This window comes from Panthera leo, chromosome E2 (assembly GCF_018350215.1).
Source record: "Panthera leo isolate Ple1 chromosome E2, P.leo_Ple1_pat1.1, whole genome shotgun sequence".
NCBI classification, from domain to species: Eukaryota; Metazoa; Chordata; class Mammalia; order Carnivora; family Felidae; genus Panthera; species Panthera leo.
Genome location: NC_056693.1, coordinates 6712417 through 6732997, shown reverse-complemented (window position 1 = coordinate 6732997; position 20581 = coordinate 6712417). Strand labels below are relative to the sequence as shown.

The window sequence follows — 20581 nt, the reverse complement described above, 5'->3', positions numbered from 1 at the left end:
TGTGCAATACCATCTATCAAAATCGCTTGGCCTTAGATTACTTGCTTGCTTCTGAAGGAGGACTTTGTGGAAAGTTTAACCTGAACAACTGCTGCCTACAGATAGATGGTGAAGGAAAAGTCATAGAGGAGATCACAGATCGAATGAGAAAGATTGCTCATGTCCCATCCAGATCTGGAAAGGTTGGGACCCTGGGGAGTTATTTGGAGATTGGTTTTCAACTCTTGGGGGATTCAAAACCCTCATAGATATTATTCTCTTGATTTTGGGAACTTGCTTAATCCTACCTTGCCTAGCTCCCCTGGTTATGCCGTCTGTCGCCAGGCTCATTGAGGCAATGGTCAAAAAGAAATGGCCATGCATGTGATGATGTTATGGAAATACATACCTCTAAACCAAGGTGATGCTCTTTGACCCAAAGGAAGGGGGTCCCAGCATCAAAGGAGGAAATGTGGTAGAGTCCCTCCCTAAGGAATGTGGTGGAGGCCTCCTCAGAACAAAGGAAGGTAACATGGCCCAATCAACTCCTATAGGCATGTGCGTAGCTCTGACATTACTCTGTAACTTGGACTGTGTCCGGTCAGACTGTATGTCACCATACATGGGAGACAAAGAAGTATAAATTGCATAAAAGCTACACTCCTCTGTGCCCGAGGCTCAGTTTTTTGGGTATGAACCCACTGAGCCTGTGCAGGCACGACAGATAAAGTTGCTTATTGGACTGAAAAGCCTATGTGTCCCATCTCTCTGTGTGAGAATCCTGCTGCAGTGTCTCCCTCCACCTCCCCAAAGGAAGCTTGGTTTCTTCCAGTCGCTGTTCTTTACTTCCTTGGATGGCATTATCGCTCTCCCTATATTGGTGAGTGCTTCTCCAGATACTGGAGAAGATACTGAAGATTCTCCAAATCTTCCTCTTGCCCTCTATATCCAGTCATCAGCGTTCCTGGGGTATTTACCCTTTATGTTTGCCCTTTATTCTCCATTGACAGGTGTTTTCCTTTGTAGAGACACCCAACTTCTAAGATGACTGCGCCTTGTGTCTTTCCGCAATGTTTCTTTGCGCAAAGTCGTTTACTTTTCTCGCGAGCCCGCTGAGATGGACATAGCTTATTACCCCATGTTTGTCTTGTGTAAACTCGGGCTTCTGAATATCCGTGCGGTCTGCAGCGCAAGATTTAAGGTGCGAGAAATGGGAGTGTTTTCCGTAGGTGCTCAGTGTGCCGAGCCTTTCCTGGCGACTCGCCAATAGGACTACTTCGCCTTCTGTACGTCAAGTACAGAAGGATGGCCGCCTGGGACACCCGTGGCCAGATGGGCGCGGACATATTGACTCCGGGAAAAGCCGGAAGTCCAGGCGTCCGTGCTCCGTAGAAACGCCGCTGGCCCTCGCCGGCCGCCGTCGCTGGCGGGGAGCTGGGCACGGGCGCGGCAGGAGAATTCGCGGAAGTGCAGTTTGTAGGCGGTCGTCGTGGGGTCTCTAGAACCTCAGGTCTGTGTGTGGGTCCGTCTGGGGAACAGGGTGAGAGGACCGAGGTGACTGTGGGGTCCGTGGGGAGAGGACGGAAGTGGGAGCCCGTGGTCGGGTGTGTGTGGGTGCAGTGCCTCTGGAGTCGGTCCTGAAGGATTGTGAGGGTCAGTGATTACACGTCTGTCGAGATCCACGTTTCCGAGTCTGTGGTCAGGGTTCGGTGCCCGTCTGTAGCGCCCGGCGACTGAGGACTAGTTTTGGAAGTGGATTTTGTTAATGAAAGCGGTGTCCGCTTCTGATTCGGGTTTTACCCTGTGGCTCATTGACAGGAGCGAGGGCGCGCGGTTAGCGAGCACAGGTGTCTGGTACAGGTTTCGGGATTATTCCAGGGTGGGGGGTGACGAGTGTTTGGGGGAAGTCCAGGTGTGTCGGCCCTTGAGAGGTTTGTGAGGGCTGAAGCAGGTGGGTGGGTGGGTTCCGACGTTTCCTTCCCTGTCAGCCCTTCCAGTCCAAGCCCTAGTTTGCCTTCCTTCCTCTCTTCCTCTCTTCCTCGGGGTCGCATCTCTTCCTCTCGACCCCCTAGATATGAGAGCTTTGTTGGAAATCGAGCATTAAACACAACGAAAGTGGGAAGGTTTCTACTAAAGATGAGGATTTTGCCCTTTCTGGAAGTTTACTGTGTGTACACATACACACACACTTGGAAACACTTCTTTTCGATGCCACTGTAACACAAGTAAAATAATATATATATTTTTAAAGTTTATGTATTTATGGTGAGAGAGAGCGAGGGAGAGGCAGGGAGAGGGGAGAGGGAGAGAGAATCGCAAGCAGGCTTGACACCGTTAGCACAGAGCCGAAGTGGGGCTCTTTCTCATGGCTGTGAGATCGGGACCTGCGTGGAAATCAAGAGTCAGACGATTCAGGGAACTGATCCACGCAGGCGCCCGTGTGTGCAAAGTTTTGTGTGGACATGCCTTTACTTCTGGATATAAACCTGGTGTGGAATTGCTGGGTCACACGGTAAATATGTTTAACTGTTGGAGGAACCACCAGACTATTTTCCAAAGTGGCTGCACCATTTTACATTCCCACGAGCAGTTATGAGGGTTCCATTTCCTCCACATATTCATCAACGCTTGCAATTTTCTTTTTTCTTTTTCTTTCTTTCTTTCTTTTTTTTTTTTTTTTTATTTTTTTTTACTATATCTCAATTGTGGTCTTGATGTTCATTTCTCTGAAGAAGAATGATATTGGGCATCTTTTCATGTGCTTATGCTATGCATAACTTCAAGGTATATATCTTTTCACTAAATATAGATTGTTAGCATTTCTCATAGCTGCATAATATTTCACTGGATGTGTATACTTTTATTCATTCAATTAATTCTCTATTAGCAGACCTAAAATTATACTTTTATATCAACTTGGCCTGCTTGTTCCATTATTTCTTTTGCAACTTTTCCTAAAAGTGGATTTTTTTTTGGATTCTAGCAAAATCTCTATTGAAAGTGTTCAATACGAAGTGTTAAGCCATTCCCCTAAAATAGTCAGTCACGTAACACTGCTGTAAGAAATGTGTGTTTTGGAATGCTGTCTATTTAATTTTTTTTTATGTTTATTTATTTTGGAGAGAGAGAGAATGTGAGCAGGGGAGGGACAGAGAAAGGGAGACACAGAATGCGAAGCAGGCTTCAGGCTCTGATTGTCAGCACAGAGTTTGACGCAGGGCTCGAACTCACAAACCACAAGATCATGACCTGAGCCAAAGTCAGATGCTTAACTGACTGAGTCACTCAGGTGCCCCCAGAATGCTATCCACTTTTAGATAGAAGTCCTATAATCAGCCATCTGACCAAAAACTTATTTTTTTATACCAGAAATATTGTTTTTTTAGTTCATAAAATATAAGATGAAAAACTTATTTTTGGTATATGTTTACTCGAATCTCTGAAGTTCTGACCCTTACTTAATCACATTGAAGGAACTTTTAATCATATCCTTCCTCTTCTCTGATACTGACTATTCTTATTTGATTCTTTTTTTCTCTTACTTGATTCTTTATGAAATTAACTGGGTAGCATTTCCAGAATAGGTACAGATTATGTAACGAGGTGTTACTGCTCATCCTTTTCTTGTTCTTGGCTTTAAAGAAGGTACTTTATTGTTTCACTGAACATATTTAGGACGTGTTGGATTGTTTTTATTGAATGAAATTCACAAAACAACGTTAACTATTTTAAAGTCAACAATGCAGTGGGTTTCAGTACATATATAACATTGTGCCCTCACCACTTCTGTCTATTTCCAGAGCATTTTTATCACTCTGAGAGGAATCCTCTAACAATTAAGCAGTCACTCTATACTCCCCTGCTCCCCCAGACTGTGACAACCACCAATCTGCTTTCTGTCTCTGTGGATTTACCTATTCTGGATATTTCATAGAAGTGGAATCATACAACATGTGACCTTTGGTGTCTGGCTTGTTTCACTTGGTATGCCTCATGGTTGTGTGTTGTATCCTGGGGTGCTCCTTCAGTGCTTAGCCAGACTATTTTGTTTACAACTCTGCCTTACCGTTCGTTTCCTACTTGCATTGAGTGTAGAGATCAGCCAGAGGGAAAGCTTAGGGTCTTCTCAGGTTTTTTTCTGAGCAGGTGTCCTGCCCTGTGCATGTACTTGGCTTTATACATTCCCCAGTATGCACTGGTGCTTTTATTTCTTTCTTCTTTATTTTTAACGTTTATTCATTTTTGAGAGACAGAGAGAGACAGAGCATGAGTAGGGGGGAGGGGCAGAGAGAGAGGGAGACACAGCATCGGAAGCAGGCTCCAGGCTCTGAGCTGTCAGCACACAGCCAGACGCGGGACTCGAACCCATGAACCATGAGATCATGACCTCAGCTGAAGTTGGACGCTTAACAGACTGAGCCACCCAGGCACCCCCCAAGTTGCCTCTTTCTTGATTGAGTGATCACTCTGCTGCTATAAACCTATGAGTTTAGAGTTCTTCAGAGTTATGATAAAGGTTTTGTTTTGTTCTTTATTCTGACAGTTCTTGCTTGTTTTTTTTGATGTTTCGTGGAGTTATGGGCCCTTGAAACTTCCCACTCTGTCATTGTCATTCAGTGGGAATTTTCCTTCATGATGTACCTGATTTGTTTTGTTTTGTTTTGTTGGTCACTGGTACTTTTTAAAGAAATAAACTGATCGCGGGGCGCCTGGCTGGCTCATTCGGAGGAGTATGCCACTCTTGTTCTTGGGGTTGTGAGTTTGAGCCCCACGTTGGGTGTAGAGATTACTTAAAAATAAATAAACAAATAAAAATCTTTTAAAAAAAATTCACTGACTGCAAATGCAACTTAAGTGATGGCCTCTAATCCACCCCCTCCCCTCCCCAGAGATAATGGCTTTCTTTCTCTTTCTTTCTTTCTTTTAAAGATTTTACCCTTTTTTTTTAAGTTCATTTAGTTTTGAGAGAGTACATGCACACGCACATGAACAGGGGAAGGGCAGAGAGGGGGACAGAGGATCTGAAGCGAGCTCTGTGCTGGCAACATAGAGCCTAATGTGGGGTTCAAACTCACAGACAGTGAGATCATGACCTGAGCTGAAGTCAGACGCTTAACTGAGCCACCCAGGCGCCCCAAGATTTTACCTTTTTAAAGTAATCTCTGTACCCATCATGGGGCTCAAACCCACAACCCTGAGATCGAGTCACATGCTTCACTGATTGGGCCAGCCAGGCACTACTATGACTTTCTTGAACTTGGCTTATTATTTTTTTTATTTTTTATTAAAAACATTTTTTTTTTAATGTTTATCTTTGAGCGACAGAGTGCAAGCGGGGTGAGGAGCAGTGGGACAGAGAGAGAGGGAGACACAGAATCGGAAGCACACTCCAGGCTCTGAGCTGTCAGCACAGAGCCCAATGCGGGACTCGAACTCATGAACTGCAAGATCACGACCTGAACTAAAGCCGGACGCTTAACCGACTGAGCCATCCAGGCGCCCCTGAACTCGGTTTATATAAAGCATGTTTTTATAGTTTCATTCAATGTGCATATAGCCAGAAAGAATAGCCTTGTTCAATATGCTTTAATTTTTTTCCCATTGGTTTGTCTTTGTTTCTTTCACATAACAATTAATGAAAATGGTTTGTTAGATAATGCTTTGCTGAGCACATTGGGTCTTCAAACTGAGCCATGTATGAAGACTTTTGAGCAGGTACACGAACACATGTGATTTTAAAAGAATAGATGTCCAAATTCTCACCTTTTACTTCTTCTCCTCCCAAACACTGACCTGTGTGAGAGGCCCCTGTTGGGGGCGTCACGCTGTGTTGTCTCTCCTTTCATGGCGCCTTTTGCAGACCCCACTTTCACTTCCTAGAAGAAAGTGCCCACACACTCACAGTCTGGTGTTTCTTTGCTCCAGAGTGCAGTAGCCTCTGGGGCTCCATACAAAGGGACAGATGGCCTTGAAATCAGGTGAGTGACAGTAGCAGTGATAGCATCTGGGCCCAGAGGAAATGTGCACTCAAAGTGAACTTACTTTTCAGCCCACAGGTCCCAGCTCTGGGAGCAAGATCCATCAAGCGAAGCAAGGAGCGGGTCTCAGGACCTGCGTGCGGTCATTTGTGGGGACACCACTGACCAGAGACCAAGATTTCTAACCAGGAATTTAGGGCAATGCAAGGAAAAACTAGAGACACAGCGTCCCCGTTACTGGCTGTTTTCCAATAACAGAAGAAAATGATTAAGGACCAGGTGACTTTATTTTATTCTTCCCTTCATTCTGTGATTGATTTTTGGAGGACTTTAAAATGCAACTGAATTAAGTGGAAGAGTGTACAGTGGTAAATAGGATTTGTGCAGAAATAGATTTAGATTCCAACTCCAGTATCGAGGCAGATAGGCTCAGGAACATGTTGTTGTTAGGATCCACACTAACTCGTGTTAGAACATCCCGTGTGACTGGAGCATCTTTTGGGCTACGTTAGCTGTCCGCTTATGTCTGATGTCTCTGATGGCCATCACAACCGGAGAATCACGATGATCACAGGATAGACCATGACTGAGGAGAAAGCAGACTGGTTCCGCAAGGATGTCACTATATATTTCATGGCACCTAGGCATCCGGACTTTTGTCTAGGGGTGCTTCCTAGACGTGATATGGTGTCTTGAACTTCAACTTTCTCCTAAATGCACAACAGGGTTCCTCAGAGGCCTCTTTGAGAATAGACCAGGAGACCTCAGTGGGCACAGTTTTTTCTGGGACCATAACGAGAGGGCCCATGGATCCAGCCTTGCGGCCGTCAGGGTTAATCTGAAAATAAAACCCAGGTGACCTAAGAAAATGGAAGGACTGCATGACTTTAAAAAGTCCTTATGGGGCGCCTGGGTGGCGCAGTCGGTTAAGCGTCCGACTTCAGCCAGGTCACGATCTCGCGGTCCGTGAGTTCGAGCCCCGCATCAGGCTCTGGGCTGATGGCTCGGAGCCTGGAGCCTGTTTCCGATTCTGTGTCTCCCTCTCTCTCTCTGCCCCTCCCCCGTTCATGCTCTGTCTCTCTCTGTCCCAAAAATAAATAAAAAACGTTGAAAAAAAATTTAAAAAAAAAAAAAAAAAAAAAAAAAAAAAAAAAGTCCTTATGAACAGGGGGCTGAACTGGTTGGTGTTTGAGTTCAAATATGGCAGTAGAGAGTTGAAGGTACTGTTGTTGGGTAAGGTTGTTGGGATCCAGGCGGTTTGCTTTCAAACTCCCCCTTAATGTAAAATAGTACATGCTCCTTGCTCATGTTCAAAGCCAATTTCTACTGTCTCCTATTTTATTTTATTTACTAATTTTTTTAATGTTTGTTTATTTTTGAGAGAGAGAGACAGAGCATGAGCAGGGGAGGGGCAGAGAGAGAGGGAGACACAATCTGAAGCAGACTCCAGGCTCTGAGCTGTCAGCACAGAGCCCGATGCAGGGCTTGAACCCACAGACCACGAGATCATGACCTGAGCTGAAGTCGGATGCTTAACCAACTGAACCACCCAGGCACCAATATTTAAAAAAAATTTTTTTTTTACATTTATTTATTTTTGAAAGACAGAGAGAGACAGCATGAGCAGGGAAGGGGCAGAGAGAGAGGGAGACAGAATCAGAAGCAGGGTCCAGGCTCCGAGCTGTCAGCACAGAGCCCGACGTGGGTCTTGAACCCATGAACCGTGAGATCATGACCTGAGCTGAAGTTGGACCCTTAACTGACTGAGCCACCCAGGTGCCCCTGGGCGCCCCTATTTTATTTGTTTTTTGAGATCCAGTATATTTTTAAGGATTTTTTTAAAGTTTATTTTTGAGAAAGAGAGAGAAAGTGGGGGAGAGGAAGAGAGAGAGGGAAACACAGAATCTGAACCAGGGTGCAGGCTCTGAGCTGTCAGCACCCTGACGTGAGGCTTGAATCCTGAACTGTGAGATCAACACCTGAACCAAAGTCAGACGCTTGACTGACTAAGCTACCCAGGCACCCCATTGGAATACAGTATATTTTTAAAGTTTATTTATTTTGAGAGAGGGAGTGTGTGTGTGAGTGAGGGAGGGGCAGAGGGAGAGAGAGAATCCCAGCAGGCCCTGTGACTCAAGGCTCAAACCCACGAACTGTGAGATCATGACCTGAGCCTAAATCAAGAGTGAGCCGACTGAGCCATCCAGGTGCCATCTCCTTCTGTTACCTTTTAAATATTAACCCCATAGAACAGCCTGGATATATTTTAAAGGTAAAAAACTCCAATGATTACAGAGTTATATAGCAAAAGTGTGATTCTTCTTCATGTATATATATAGCCAGTGCTTCAAATACATATATTGCAAATGTTTTTAGTTTAGCAGAATTTAATGACTACTTATTTCAGAAACTTCTGATTTGTTGAATGATGCTTCACTGCACGCTTACTGAGTATTTTATTATACATACTTTAAACATGGATGTATTTTGCTTCTATAGCAACATAGTTTAAAAAATATCTGGGGTGCCTTAGTGGCTCAGTCAGTTAAGCGTCTGACCTTGGCTCAGGTCACGATCTCGTGGTTCGTGAGTTTGAGCCCCGCGTCGGGCTCTGTGCTGACAGCTCAGAGCCTGGAGCCTGTTTCGGATTCTGTGTCTCCCTCTCTCTCTGACCCTCCCCCGTTCATGCTCTGTCTCTCTCTGTCTCAAAAATAAATAAACGTTAAAAAAAAAAAGAAAGAAAAATAAATAAACATTAAAAAAATTTTTAATAAAATTAAAAATAAAACAAAAAATAATAAATTAAAAAAATATATCCAAAGACCTAAATGTACATATGTGGCCTATGTGGCGAAAATGAGAACAACTCCCCTTATATTCCTTCCGTTTCAGGAACTCGAGGAACAGTCATGTTAAACAGGACTGTGTTGTTACAGGAATCGCTGACACTGGAGGATGTGGCTGTGGACTTCACCCAGGAGGAGTGGCGGCTCCTGGCCCCCGCCCAGAAGGACCTGTACCGGGACGTGATGCTGGAGAACTTCAGGAACCTGGTGTCAGTGGGTGAGGACAGCTCCCCTGTGTCTCTCTTTTAGGGGGTTCCCAGTCAGTGGCCTTTCCTCTGTCAGCTTCGGAGAGCTCTGGCGTGTCTGTGCTGCTCTGACATGCAGGTTCTCAGTCCGTCCCCTCTGGCCCCAGATTCGAGGGTGTCATGTGCCTTTCCCGAGACAAGCCCTTTCTCTTTGCCTGCCTGGAAATTGCAATTGCATGGCCCCTGAAATAGAACGTTGTTCTGTGTTGGCAGACCACAGCCCAGTTCACAGAGCCTGCCTCTTCTGTCGTTTCCCACGAACAGGGTATGTGGCCAGCATGCCGGCTGCACTCTCCAGACTGGAACGAGGGGGACGGTGGATGACAGAAGATGAAACCCGCCGTCGGATCTGTCCAGGTGAGAGCCAGTGGGGAAGATGGTGAGGAGGTCGCATTTAGTCACTCAGAGTGTCACGGCTGCAAGGGTGTCTGAGGACGTGTGTCACAGAGCTGTGAGAATCTCCCGTAGAAGGGTCCTTTCTCTTTTAGGTGCTTAGAGGACCTGTCTCTGCTTGGGTTCAATTCGTGGTTGTTTCATACAGGTCTCCGTTATTTTTCTCTCTGGGTTTCTTTTTCGAATCTTCAAATCTCATCAGCCTTCTTTGCCCGGTGCTGTATCATCACCTGTTCTTTCTGCTTCCCTTGCTCTGAAAGTCCACCTTCCACACCTCTCTCCAAAGAGAAGTGTTCAATTTGAGCCCCGTCTTCTGACTAGTGCCCCTTCCTGTCCCTTTGGATAACGTCATTTTCCCTTCCTAACATTCACTTCCGGTTTTGATTGGGAGTTAGGATTTCAACATGTGAATTTGGGAGGGACGTAACTTCTGATCTTCCCATCTTGCATCCGGGCTCTGTAGAAAACCTCTCGTATCTCTCCTTTGACACCACGGCCACATGCACAGAACTTCTGATGCTACGTGTTGGGGTTTCTCCCCACACCAAGCAGTTCTTTGTGACACCGGCTGGGTGTCTTACGATTGAACTCAGTTCTGACATTGTCTACCTGGAGGGTAGTGTTAGATCCCATAGGTTAAGGGCAGATCCCATGAGACTGCCCCCCGCTTTAGATATCAATCAGGTTACTCACAGCTTCTGTCTGACTTGGCTACAAATTCGAGGTTCCCATGACCTCCTCCACCTTGAATTTGATTATTTGCTAGAATAATTCAGAGAATTTGGGGAAATACTTATTGTTTACTAGTTTGTTATAAAAGGATATGGTAAAGCATACAGATGAACATCCAGGTGGAAGAGATGTGTAGGGAGAGGTATGTGGAAAGGGGCACAGAGCTTTCATCCCTCTACAGGCCTCTGTCTCGCCACACCTCCATGCGTTCAGCAACCCGGAAGCTCCCTGAACCCCATAGTACAGGGATTTTCTGGAGGCTTCATTACACACACGATCAATCATGAACTCTCTCTCCAGTCTCTTCTTTCTGGAGGATGGAGGGTGGGGCTGAAAGTTCCAAGCTTCTAATCAGGCCTGGTCTTTCTGCTGACCAGCCCCCATCCAGCAGCCCACCCAGAGTCACCTTATTAGAACAAAAGATACTCTTATCACCCAGGAAATTCCAAGGGATTTATGAACCCTGTGTCAGGAACCGAGGTCAGAAACCAAACATTAGAACAGAAGATGCTGAGTGCTCTTATCACTTAGGAAATTGTAAGGGTTTGGGGCATTTTCTGTGGGAACCTGGGGCGGTGAAGTGTGTCTTTTTTCCTCGACACTTCCCTACCTCCTTAGCTCCCTTATTTAAAGCCTTTTGATTTCTTAAAATTTCTCATTCTTTGTTCTCCGCCCAGACTACATCATTGCTTTAATTTCCTTGTATAATTATTCTTTCTGATCTTTCTTTTAGTCTTCCTAAATGAGACTGCTGGATTCATTCCCTTGAATCTTTCCTTTTCCTTATGATAATCACCAACATTAAATCCCAACTAATCACATTACCAGTCTTATATAGGACAGAAATTTCTCTTCGATCAACAGTCTCCATAATATGCTGTCTCTTGCTTATATAGAATTTGCTTCCCTTTTCCTAAAGTCAAGGTCAACTGTATTGGAAGGAGTCTTTTTTTTTCTTTTTTTTAATTTTATTTTTTCTTTTTTAAAATTTACATCCAACTTAGCATATAGTGCAACAGTGATTTCAGGAGTAGATTCCTTAATGCCCCTTACCCATTTAGCCCATCCCCCCTCCCACAACTCCTTCAGTAACTCTCAGTTCTCCATCTTTATGAGTCTCTTCTGTTTTGTTCCCCTCCCTGTTGTTATATTATTTTCTTTCCCTTCCCTTATGTTCATCTGTTTTGTCTCTTAAAGTCCTCATATGAGTGAAATCATATGATTTTTGTCTTTCTCTGACTAATTTCACTTAGCATAATACCCTCCAGTTCCAAACACGTAATTGCAAATGGCAAGATTTCATTCTGATTGCCAAGTAATACTCCATTGTGTATCTATATACCACATCTTCTTTATCCATTCATCCATCGATGGACATTTGGGCTCTTTCCATACTTTGGCTGTTGTTGATAGAGCTGCTATAAACATGGGGGTGCATGTGTCCCTTTGAAACAGCACACCTGTATCCCGTGGATAAATGCCTAGTAATGCAATTGCTGGGTCGTAGGGTAGTTCTATTTTTAGTTTTTTGAGGAGCCTCCATACTGTTTTCGGGAGTGGCTGCACCAGCTTGCATTCCCACCAACAATGCAAAAGAGATCCTCTTTCTCTGCATCCTCGCCAACATCTGCTGTTGCCTGAGTTGTTAATGTTAGCCATTCTGACAGGTGTGAGGTGGTATCTCATTGCGGTTTTGAGTTGTATTTCCCTGATGATGAGTGATGTGGAGCATTTTTTCATGTGTCGGTTGGCCATCTGGATGTCTTCCTTGGAGAAGTGTCTATTCATGTCTTTTGCCCTTTTCTTCACTGGATTATTTGTTTTTTGGGTGTGGAGTTTGAGAAGTTCTTTAGATTTTGGATACTAACTCTTTATCTGATATGTCGTTTGTAAATATCTTCTCCCGTTCTGTCGGTTGCCTTTTAGTTTTGCTGATTGTTTCCTTCACTGTGCAGAAGCTTTTTATTTTGATGAGGTCCCAGTAGTTCATTTTTGCTTTTGTTTCCCTTGCCTCCGGAGACGTGTTGAGTAAGAAGTTGCTGCGGCCAACATCAAAGAGGTTTTTGCCTGCTTTCTGCTCGAGGATTTTGATGGCTTCCTGTCTTACATTGAGGTCTTTCAACCATTTTGAGTTTCTTTTTGTGTATGGTGTAAGAAAGTGGTCCAGGTTCATTCTTCTGCATGTCGCTGTCCAGTGTTCCCAGCACCACTTGCTGAAGAGACTGTCTTTATTCCATTGGATATTCTTTCCTGCTTTGTCAAAGATTAGTTGGCCATACGTTTGTGGGTCCATTTCTGGGTTCTCTATTCTATTCCATTGATCTGAGTGTCTGTTCTTGTGCCAGTACCATACTGTCTTGATGATTACAGCTTTGTAGTATAACTTGAAGTCTGGGATTGTGATGCCTCCTGCTTTGGTTTTCTTTTTCAAGATTGCTTTGGCTATTCGGGGTCATTTCTGGTTCTGTACAAATTTTAGGATTATTTGTTCTAGCTCTGTGAAGAATGCTGGTGTTACTTTGATAAGGATTGCATTGAATATGTAGATTGCTTTGGGTAGTATTGACATTTTAACAATATTTGTTCTTCCTCTCCAGGACCATGGAATCTTCTTCCATGTTTTTGTGTCTTAAGTTTCTTTCATGAGCTTTCTATCGTTTTCAGTGTATATATTTTTCACCTCTTTGGTTAGATTTATTCCTAGGTATTTTATGGTTTTTGGTGCAACTGTAAATGGGGTCGATTCCTTGATTTCTCTTTCTGTCGCTTCATTGTTGGTGTATAGGATGAAGGAGTCTTTTTAATGTGTTCCATACATGAGGATCTTTCCTTGGTTCATTGTTTAAAATATTTTCTGATTACCTTAAATGGTTTTTTGGTAGCCTTGTACACGTGGGCACTGACAGCTGTGAGCAACAACAGCAATAACAAATTATTTTCAGAGATGACGTTGTACGAGGGGAAACAAAGTTGATCGAAACAAGCAAATAAGTGTAACGTCTTGTGGGGAAAAGTCCGGGAAGATCGGTGGGACAGCAGTGGAATTGTGTGCGAGGCCCCAGAGCTGCTGGAGGAGCTGGGAGTCTAGCTGGGGCCTCTAAGCTTAGGTCTTCAGGGATGGGAGTAACTCTTTGGTAAGACGCCTTTGAGCAGCTGTATGAGGAGTGTGAGGGCCTCGGGTGAACTGAGCTGCCAGAGGACATCATTGCAAGTTCAAAGGCCTGAGGCAGGAACATGTGTGAGGAACCTCAGGGAAGCTGGTGTGAGTACAGGGAAGGGAGCCAGAGGGACAGTGGCTGGTGATCACATGGAGATAAGGGCAATGGGGTAGCGGCTGGAGTTAGATTAGACATCTCGTGTATGACCTTGGAAGCACATTTCAAGGACTTGATGTTTTTAAAATATTTTTTTATTTTTGAGAGAGAGAGAGAGAGAGAGAGAGAGAGAGAGAGAGAGAGAGAAGACAGGCCGGGAAGGGGCAGAGAGAGAGGGAGAGACAGAATCCCAAGCAGGCTCTGTGCCGTAAGCGCAGAGCCCAATGTGGGGCTTGAACTCATGAACAGTGAGATCATGACCTGAACTGAAATCAAGAGTCAGTCACTTAAACAACTGAGCCACCCAGGCGCCCCAAGGACTTGATATTTTTAAATAACGAGATAAGAAAGCATTAGGGAGTTTTCAGTAGAGAATGAATACAAAATCATTTCTATTTAAAATGATGGCTTTGGCTACTTTTAGAAAGGAGATGGTAGCAGACAGGCTGAGAGCTGAAGTCCAGCTGGGAACCTGTTGCTATGGTCCAGGACACCTGGGCAGAGAGGGTGAGGGTCGGTCAGCTTCTGAACGTGTTTATAAAGAGGGCAGAAATAATTTCCTACTGAAGTACGTAGAGGCTGCGAGAGAAGACACAGAAGCAGGATGACAGGAAGTCTTTCGGTGCGAGTCCGGAAGGAGTAGAGTTTCCATTTCTGAGATGAAGACGACGTGCGGAGGAGGAGGTGTGGGTTGAGGAGTCGTGAGTTCTGTTTTGCACATTGTACATCAGACTGTGCTCACGCGTGTCCAGGCTAGCATGCTGCGTTTGGATATGGCAGAGGAGTCCAGGGAGAGTTTAGGACTAGAGATGGAAATATGGATTGAGTATATCTCGTGTCGTATGTGGACAGATTAAGAAGAGCCTTGGACAGAGGTGCCTGGGTGGCTCAGTCAGTTAAACGTCCAACTTCCTCTGAGGTCATGATCTCGCCGTCCGTGAGTTCAAGCCCATCGTTGGGCTCTGTGCTGATCGCTCAGAGCCTGGGGCCTGCTTCTGATTCTGTCTCCCTTTCTCTCTGCCCCTCTCTACTCATGCTCTGTGTGTGTGTCTCTCTCTCTCTCAAGGAATCAGAAGGTGGCCATTTGTTAAACACAGGGTTTCCCAGACCCTTTCTTTTGAGAGTGTGTTTTTGTTAGCTTCAGGGTGATGGCCTGGGCTGGTCTATATATGATGCTGTAAAACAGGCCCTCTTGAGCCTAATTGGTTGAGCCACAGTCTTCATATGTGCTGGAGGAAATTGAATTTAGTAAGAAGTAAAGCAATATATTCTAGAAGTAGGATTTTAGTAGAAAGTAGAGAACAGGGGCTTCTGGGCAGCTCAGTTGGTTGAGTGTCTGACTTCGGCTCAGGTCATGATCTTGCAGGTTCGTGAGTCGGAGCCCCGCGTCGAGCTCTCTGCTGTCAATACAGAGCCCACTTTGGATCCTCTGTCCCCCTTCTCTCTCTCCACCTCCCCTGCTCGCATGCATGAGTGCACTCTTCCTCTCTCTCTCAAAAATAAATAATAAACATAAAAAAAAAGAAAACGGGACAAATTGGCATGTAAAACGTGGAGGTTCAGCTTTGAATGAGGCGTCTCGCACTACAGTTCTGGGCTGGGTGAAGTTAATTGTCAGTGAACGGTAAAGCTAGGAGTACTTTAGAAACCGAGGGGAAACGGCTCACAGTGACGCAGAGTGGGAGAAGGGTCGATGGAAACCAAGATGTATATGTAGAATTTTGAAAGAGGGGCACCTGGCTGGCCCAGTCCATTAAGCGTCCGACTCTCGATTTCGGCTCAGGTCATGACCTCACGGTTCGTGAGTTTGAGCCCCATGTCGGGCTCTGTGCTGACAGCAGGGAACCTGCTTAGGATTCTCTCTTTCTCCTTCTCTTTCTGCCCTCTTCACCCCCGCTCATTCTCTCTCTCTCTCTCAAAATAAAAAAGTAAACTTAAAAAAAAAAGAATTTTGGAAAAAGATGCTATTGGGGGCAAGGTGTCGATTTGGGGGCTCATTACACTGACATGGGAACAGTTGGAATATTCCTTGTGTGCAAGTACAAAATGTAAATGTGACAGAAGAAGGTGACAGCCCCTTGTGTGGTATTGTAATGTAAGAAACACGTATTTGGTCTTTCGCCCTGGTTCCTGGCACAGAGTGTCTACAACCCTTGTAATTTCCTGACTATGGGCATGTTTATTTCCCTTATTAATGTAGACAATGTTTGTTGCTTCTCCCTGGGTTTTTTTTTCCCCCCTTTGGTATTTTTGTTTCTAATTAAATTTTTAGTTTTAATTCCGCTATAGTTAACATACGGTGTTATATTCACTTCAGGTGTCCGATATAGTGATTCAACAATTAGACGCACTACTCAGTGCTGATCATGATAGATAAACGCAATCTTAATCCCCTTCACCTATTTCACCTACCCCCACCCTCCTCCCCTCTGGTAACCGTCAGTTTGTTTTCTATAGTTGAGAGTATGTTTTTTTGGTTTGTCTCTCTCTCTCTTTTTTTTTTTCCCTTTGTGTATTTTTGTTTCTTTTTTTGAGAGAGCATGCACTTGTGAGCAGGGGAGGAGCAGAGAGAGACGGAGAGAGTCTTAAGCAGGCTCCATAGTCAGTATGGATCCTGACCCGGGACTCAACCTCATGAACCATGAGATTATGACCTGAGCTGAAAGCAAGAGTCGGACACTTAACAGACTGAGCCACCCCGGGGCCCCTGTTTTTGTTTCTTAAAGTTCACATATGAGTGAAATCATATGGTATTTGTCTTCCTCCATGGGCTTTTTTTTTTTTTTTTTAATGTTCACTTACTTGTTTTGAGAGAGAGAGCTGGGGAGGGGCAGAAAGAGAGGGAGAGAGAGAATCCCAAGCAGGCTCTGCACTGTCAGCACAGAGCCCGATGTGGAGCTCGATCTCACAAACCGTGAAATCATGACCAGAGCTGAAATCAAGAGGTGGACCCTTAACTGACTGAACCATCCAGGCGCCCCAGTCCATGGGCTGTTTAAAACCCAAACTCCTGGCGCGCCTGGGTGGCTCAGTCAGTTGAACATCCAATTCTTGATTTCATCTCAGGTCATGCTCTCACGGTTTGTGAGTTCGAGTCCCGCATGGGGTTCTGTGATGACGGCACAGAGCCTGCTTGGGTTTCTCTGTCTCCCTCTCTCTCTGCCTCCCCGCCGCCCCAACACTCTCTCTTTCAAAAATAAATAAATAAACATTTAAAAACCCAAACTCCTAATGTTCCAGTAATTGTAAACATGGTCCCGTACTTTCATCTTTCAATGTACTCATTTATCCAAGTGCCAACCCAACCAGTTTCCTGTCTTTATGTGACATTTATACACTGGTGATTTCTACACTGTTATTTCTAGTTGAGACCTTTCTTAGGATTTGCATATCCAATCAAGCTCTTCGTGTCTGTATCAGCTATCCAAAACGCCTCTGAAGGCTGATACGCTCGCTTAATTTTCCCACATTCCAAACCCCAATAATATTTCCCATCTCATTAAAAGTCACTACCCACCTGTCAATTGGCCCAGGTCAAATACTTCAGAATAAGACCTGATTCCTCACGTGTATTAATTCCCCCCAAGTTGAAGTTGTGAGCGAGTCTTGTCTTTCCTCTCTCCACATTATGTTCTGACTCCCTCCACCTCCCTCTCCATTGCTCCCTGAACCCACTTTTCAGTTTGTAGCTTTGCAGCTTTCTCTGTCACTGCTTGCTTAACTTGGTTTTTCCTAACTAGAATGTATGCTCAGTGGAAACAGGAAATGTGTTTCTATGTCCTCATCACCAGCACAATGCCTGGTACACGGTCATAGTTTCCTAAGGATTTATGGATGTATGAATGTGTCCCACAACATTTTAAAACAGATATTTTTCTATCTCCTCTGGGAACTTGGTTTTATTGTACTTTCTTAGCATGCTTTGTAAGGTCACAGTTAGAAAGGAGCCAAATCTATGTTTATTCATTTTGAGTGATCTAACCTTATTTATGCACTGACTATTCTTCCCTTTTTTCTTTGCTTATATTATTGTGCTTAACCTTTGTTCAAATGATAACAAACATATTTCCTGGAGTTTCTTTAAAATGAGGTCATAGCGGGGCGCCTGGGTGGCGCAGTCGGTTAAGCGTCCGACTTCAGCCAGGTCACGATCTCGCGGTCCGTGAGTTCGAGCCCCGCGTCGGGCTCTGGGCTGATGGCTCGGAGCCTGGAGCCTGTTTCCGATTCTGTCTCCCTCTCTCTCTGCCCCTCCCCCGTTCATGCTCTGTCTCTCTCTGTCCCAAAAATAAATAAAAAACGTTGAAAAAAAAATTTTTTTTTTTTTAAAAATAAAATAAAATGAGGTCATAGGGTTGTCAATAAGGAACCAACCTACACAGATCCACTTGAGAAATAGTTTTAGTGTATATCAAGCTGATATATCAAGCTCATGGAAAGATTCATTCTTCTCTTCTTTCCTAGAGATCAAGAAAGATGGTGGCCATCTACAGGGGCACTTGCAAAATCAAAGATGTCCAAAGAGAATGAAACAATGCCATGAACATAATGCATTTGGAAACACTGTTCATCGGAGTAAAAGTAATTTTCCCGTAAGGCAAAGTCATGACATCTTTGACTTACATGGGAAAACACTGAAGTCAAATTTAAGTTCAGTTAACCGGAACAGAAGCTACGAAGTAAAGAACCTGACTGAGGTTAATGGGGACATGAAATCCTTTTCCCGTACAAAGCATGACCAGTATTGTATTGAAATTAAATTTCCTGAATGTGGAAATTCTGCCAATACAAATACCCAATTCATCAAGCATCAGAGAACTCAAAAGACAGAGAAACCCCACGTATGCGGTGAGTGTGGAAAAGGCTTCTTCAAGAAGTCTCGGCTCACAGATCATCAGAGAGTGCACACAGGAGAGAAGCCTCATGGATGCAGCATATGCGGCAAAGCCTTTTCCAGAAAGTCCAGGCTCACCGAACACCAGAAAACGCACATAGGAGAGAGGCGGTACGCGTGCACTGAATGTGACAGATCATTCCCCAAGAAATCACGGCTCCTTGTGCATCAGAAAACTCACACAGGAGAGAAACCCTATGTGTGCAGTGAGTGTGGAAAAGGCTTCTTCAAGAAGTCTCGGCTCATTAACCATCAGAGAGTTCACACGGGAGAGAAGCCCCATGGATGCAGTCTGTGTGACAAGGCATTTTCCAGAAAGTCCAGGCTCATTGAACACCAGAGAACTCACACAGGAGAAAAACCTTACGAATGCACCCAGTGTGACAAAACATTCCGCTGGAAGTCGCAGCTCAATGCCCATCAGAAGACTCATACGGGAGAGAAACCGTATATATGCAGTGATTGTGGGAAAGGCTTCATTCAGAAGGGCAATCTCATCGTACACCAGCGGACGCACACTGGGGAGAAACCTTACGTATGCAGTGACTGTGGAAAAGGCTTCATTCAGAAGGGCAATCTCCTTAAACATCAACGCATTCACACTGGAGAGAAACCCTATGTATGCACCGAATGTGGGAAAGGCTTTAGCCAGAAGACCTGCCTCATATCCCATCAGCGATTTCACACTGGAAAGACGCCCTTTGTGTGTAGTGAGTGTGGAAAATCCTGTTCCCACAAGTCCGGTCTCATTAACCACAGGAGGATTCACACAGGAGAGAAACCCTATACCTGCAGTGACTGCGGGAAGGCCTTTAGAGATAAGTCGTGCCTTAACAGACACCGGAGGACTCATACAGGAGAGAGGCCCTACAGGTGCACTGACTGTGGGAAGGCTTTCTCCCACCTGTCTTGCCTCGTTTACCATAAGGGAATGTTGCACGCAAGAGAGAAAGGTGTACGTCCAGTCACGGTGGGGAATCCTTTCTCAGAGAGCCACAGCCCATCACGTTCAAGTGATAGCACGCAGGAGAAAGACCCTGTTAATGTGTCCAGGCCAATGCCTTCTGTAGCGGCTCAGACTTCGTTACGCCTCTGCGGGCTCCTAGCAAATAGGAACACAGCCACGGTGGGACAGCCAGGTGCTAGATGTGCACCACCAGCAGATAACCGAGTTTGCACAGGAAAAAGCACACAGGCATAAAGTGTGATACAATCTAGGTGGAAAGCCCTTGAATAAAACCTGCCAGGTCAGTGTGTGGCTGACAGGCGTATACTGAGACGCATAGTGTGAAGCCCGGGAATAGTATAAAAAGACAAACCGAATAAAGATCCGGAAAGCCTTTGTGGAAAGATAGAGCCTACCAGGTGTCTCACGGGTCCCATATCAGCAGTGAGCTCATAGCTGGTAGAAATATAATGACTGTGGGAAAGTCCTTCCCCAGAGAGAAGACCTCACTAGGTGCCAGACGGTTCCCACAGGAGAGAAACTGTTGGAAGAGCTTTGAAGGCAGTGACTGTGGCAGGACTGTCACTGAAGCATCCTCAGGCTGGGGAAATCCTACAGAAAAAAAGGACTCTGAGCACACCAACTGTGGAATGTCTTCAGCAAAATAGCAGCAAACACATCCAGCGAATACGCCCTGTGAAAGTGAATATTTCAGAGATTTCTGCCAGAAGTCTACACTCATTCCACACAGTGAGCATTTCAGGACAATATACCTTGAATCAGACTCCTAATTGATGTGATGGTGACTCCTTAATTCAAAGGAGGTGGTAGATGGTGCACATCAGTGGTTAGAACTATAACAGTGCACCCCCCCTTTTCTGGGGGGGGCGCATGAACCTTTCATTCCCACCCAGGATCAGTATTTGGTTAGCTCCTGTATTATTTTGGTTCTAAATTTATTCGGTTAATTTTAGACCACTGAAGTCCTTCAAAAGGAAGCTGAATACATTTAATTCAGTGTTGTACCGTGGCATATTTGGATGCGTTTGACTTTGTAAATATCCCCCAAAGGAACAACTACTCGGAACTCCTGAATAACATATCCGTCAAGTTCTTTGCCTAGAAGACAGTTCCCAGCCGGTACACACACTGCTCAGAAAACCTTTCATTAGCTATTTCCATACATGATCTACAGATGCTGACAGTAGTGAACTAAAGAATCCTTGCTGCCTTGGAAGTGTTTTTTTTTTTTCTTTT

The 20581-nt window shown here is 44.8% G+C and overlaps 1 protein-coding gene across 3 annotated transcripts; it reads left to right on the top strand.

Annotated features, from left to right (window-relative positions):
* Positions 1-1431: 1431 nt before the first annotated feature.
* On the top strand, positions 1432-20546 carry ZNF613 (zinc finger protein 613). Of its 3 annotated transcripts, none has more exons than XM_042920676.1 (5): positions 1432-1489; positions 6036-6236; positions 8894-9020; positions 9313-9405; positions 17949-20546. In XM_042920676.1, exons 2-5 carry the CDS (start codon positions 6222-6224, stop codon positions 19577-19579), a joined length of 1866 nt encoding a protein of 621 aa, XP_042776610.1. In that variant the 5' UTR covers positions 1432-1489; positions 6036-6221; the 3' UTR covers positions 19580-20546. The 3 variants fall into 3 exon arrangements, with proteins under 3 accessions (XP_042776610.1, XP_042776609.1, XP_042776611.1); XM_042920675.1 differs by having other exon boundaries at positions 9262-9405; XM_042920677.1 differs by lacking the exons at positions 1432-1489; positions 6036-6236 and having other exon boundaries at positions 8929-9020; positions 17951-20546.
* The last annotated feature ends 35 nt before the right edge of the window (positions 20547-20581 follow it).

Excerpts from the sequence above, each read along its gene's own strand:
- ZNF613 (XM_042920675.1), top strand. Across the intron at positions 9,021-9,261 it reads CAGGAACCTGGTGTCAGTGG|ACCACAGCCCAGTTCACAGA; the intron begins GTGAGGACAGCT and ends CTGTGTTGGCAG. Across the intron at positions 9,406-17,948 it reads CCGCCGTCGGATCTGTCCAG|AGATCAAGAAAGATGGTGGC; the intron begins GTGAGAGCCAGT and ends CTTCTTTCCTAG.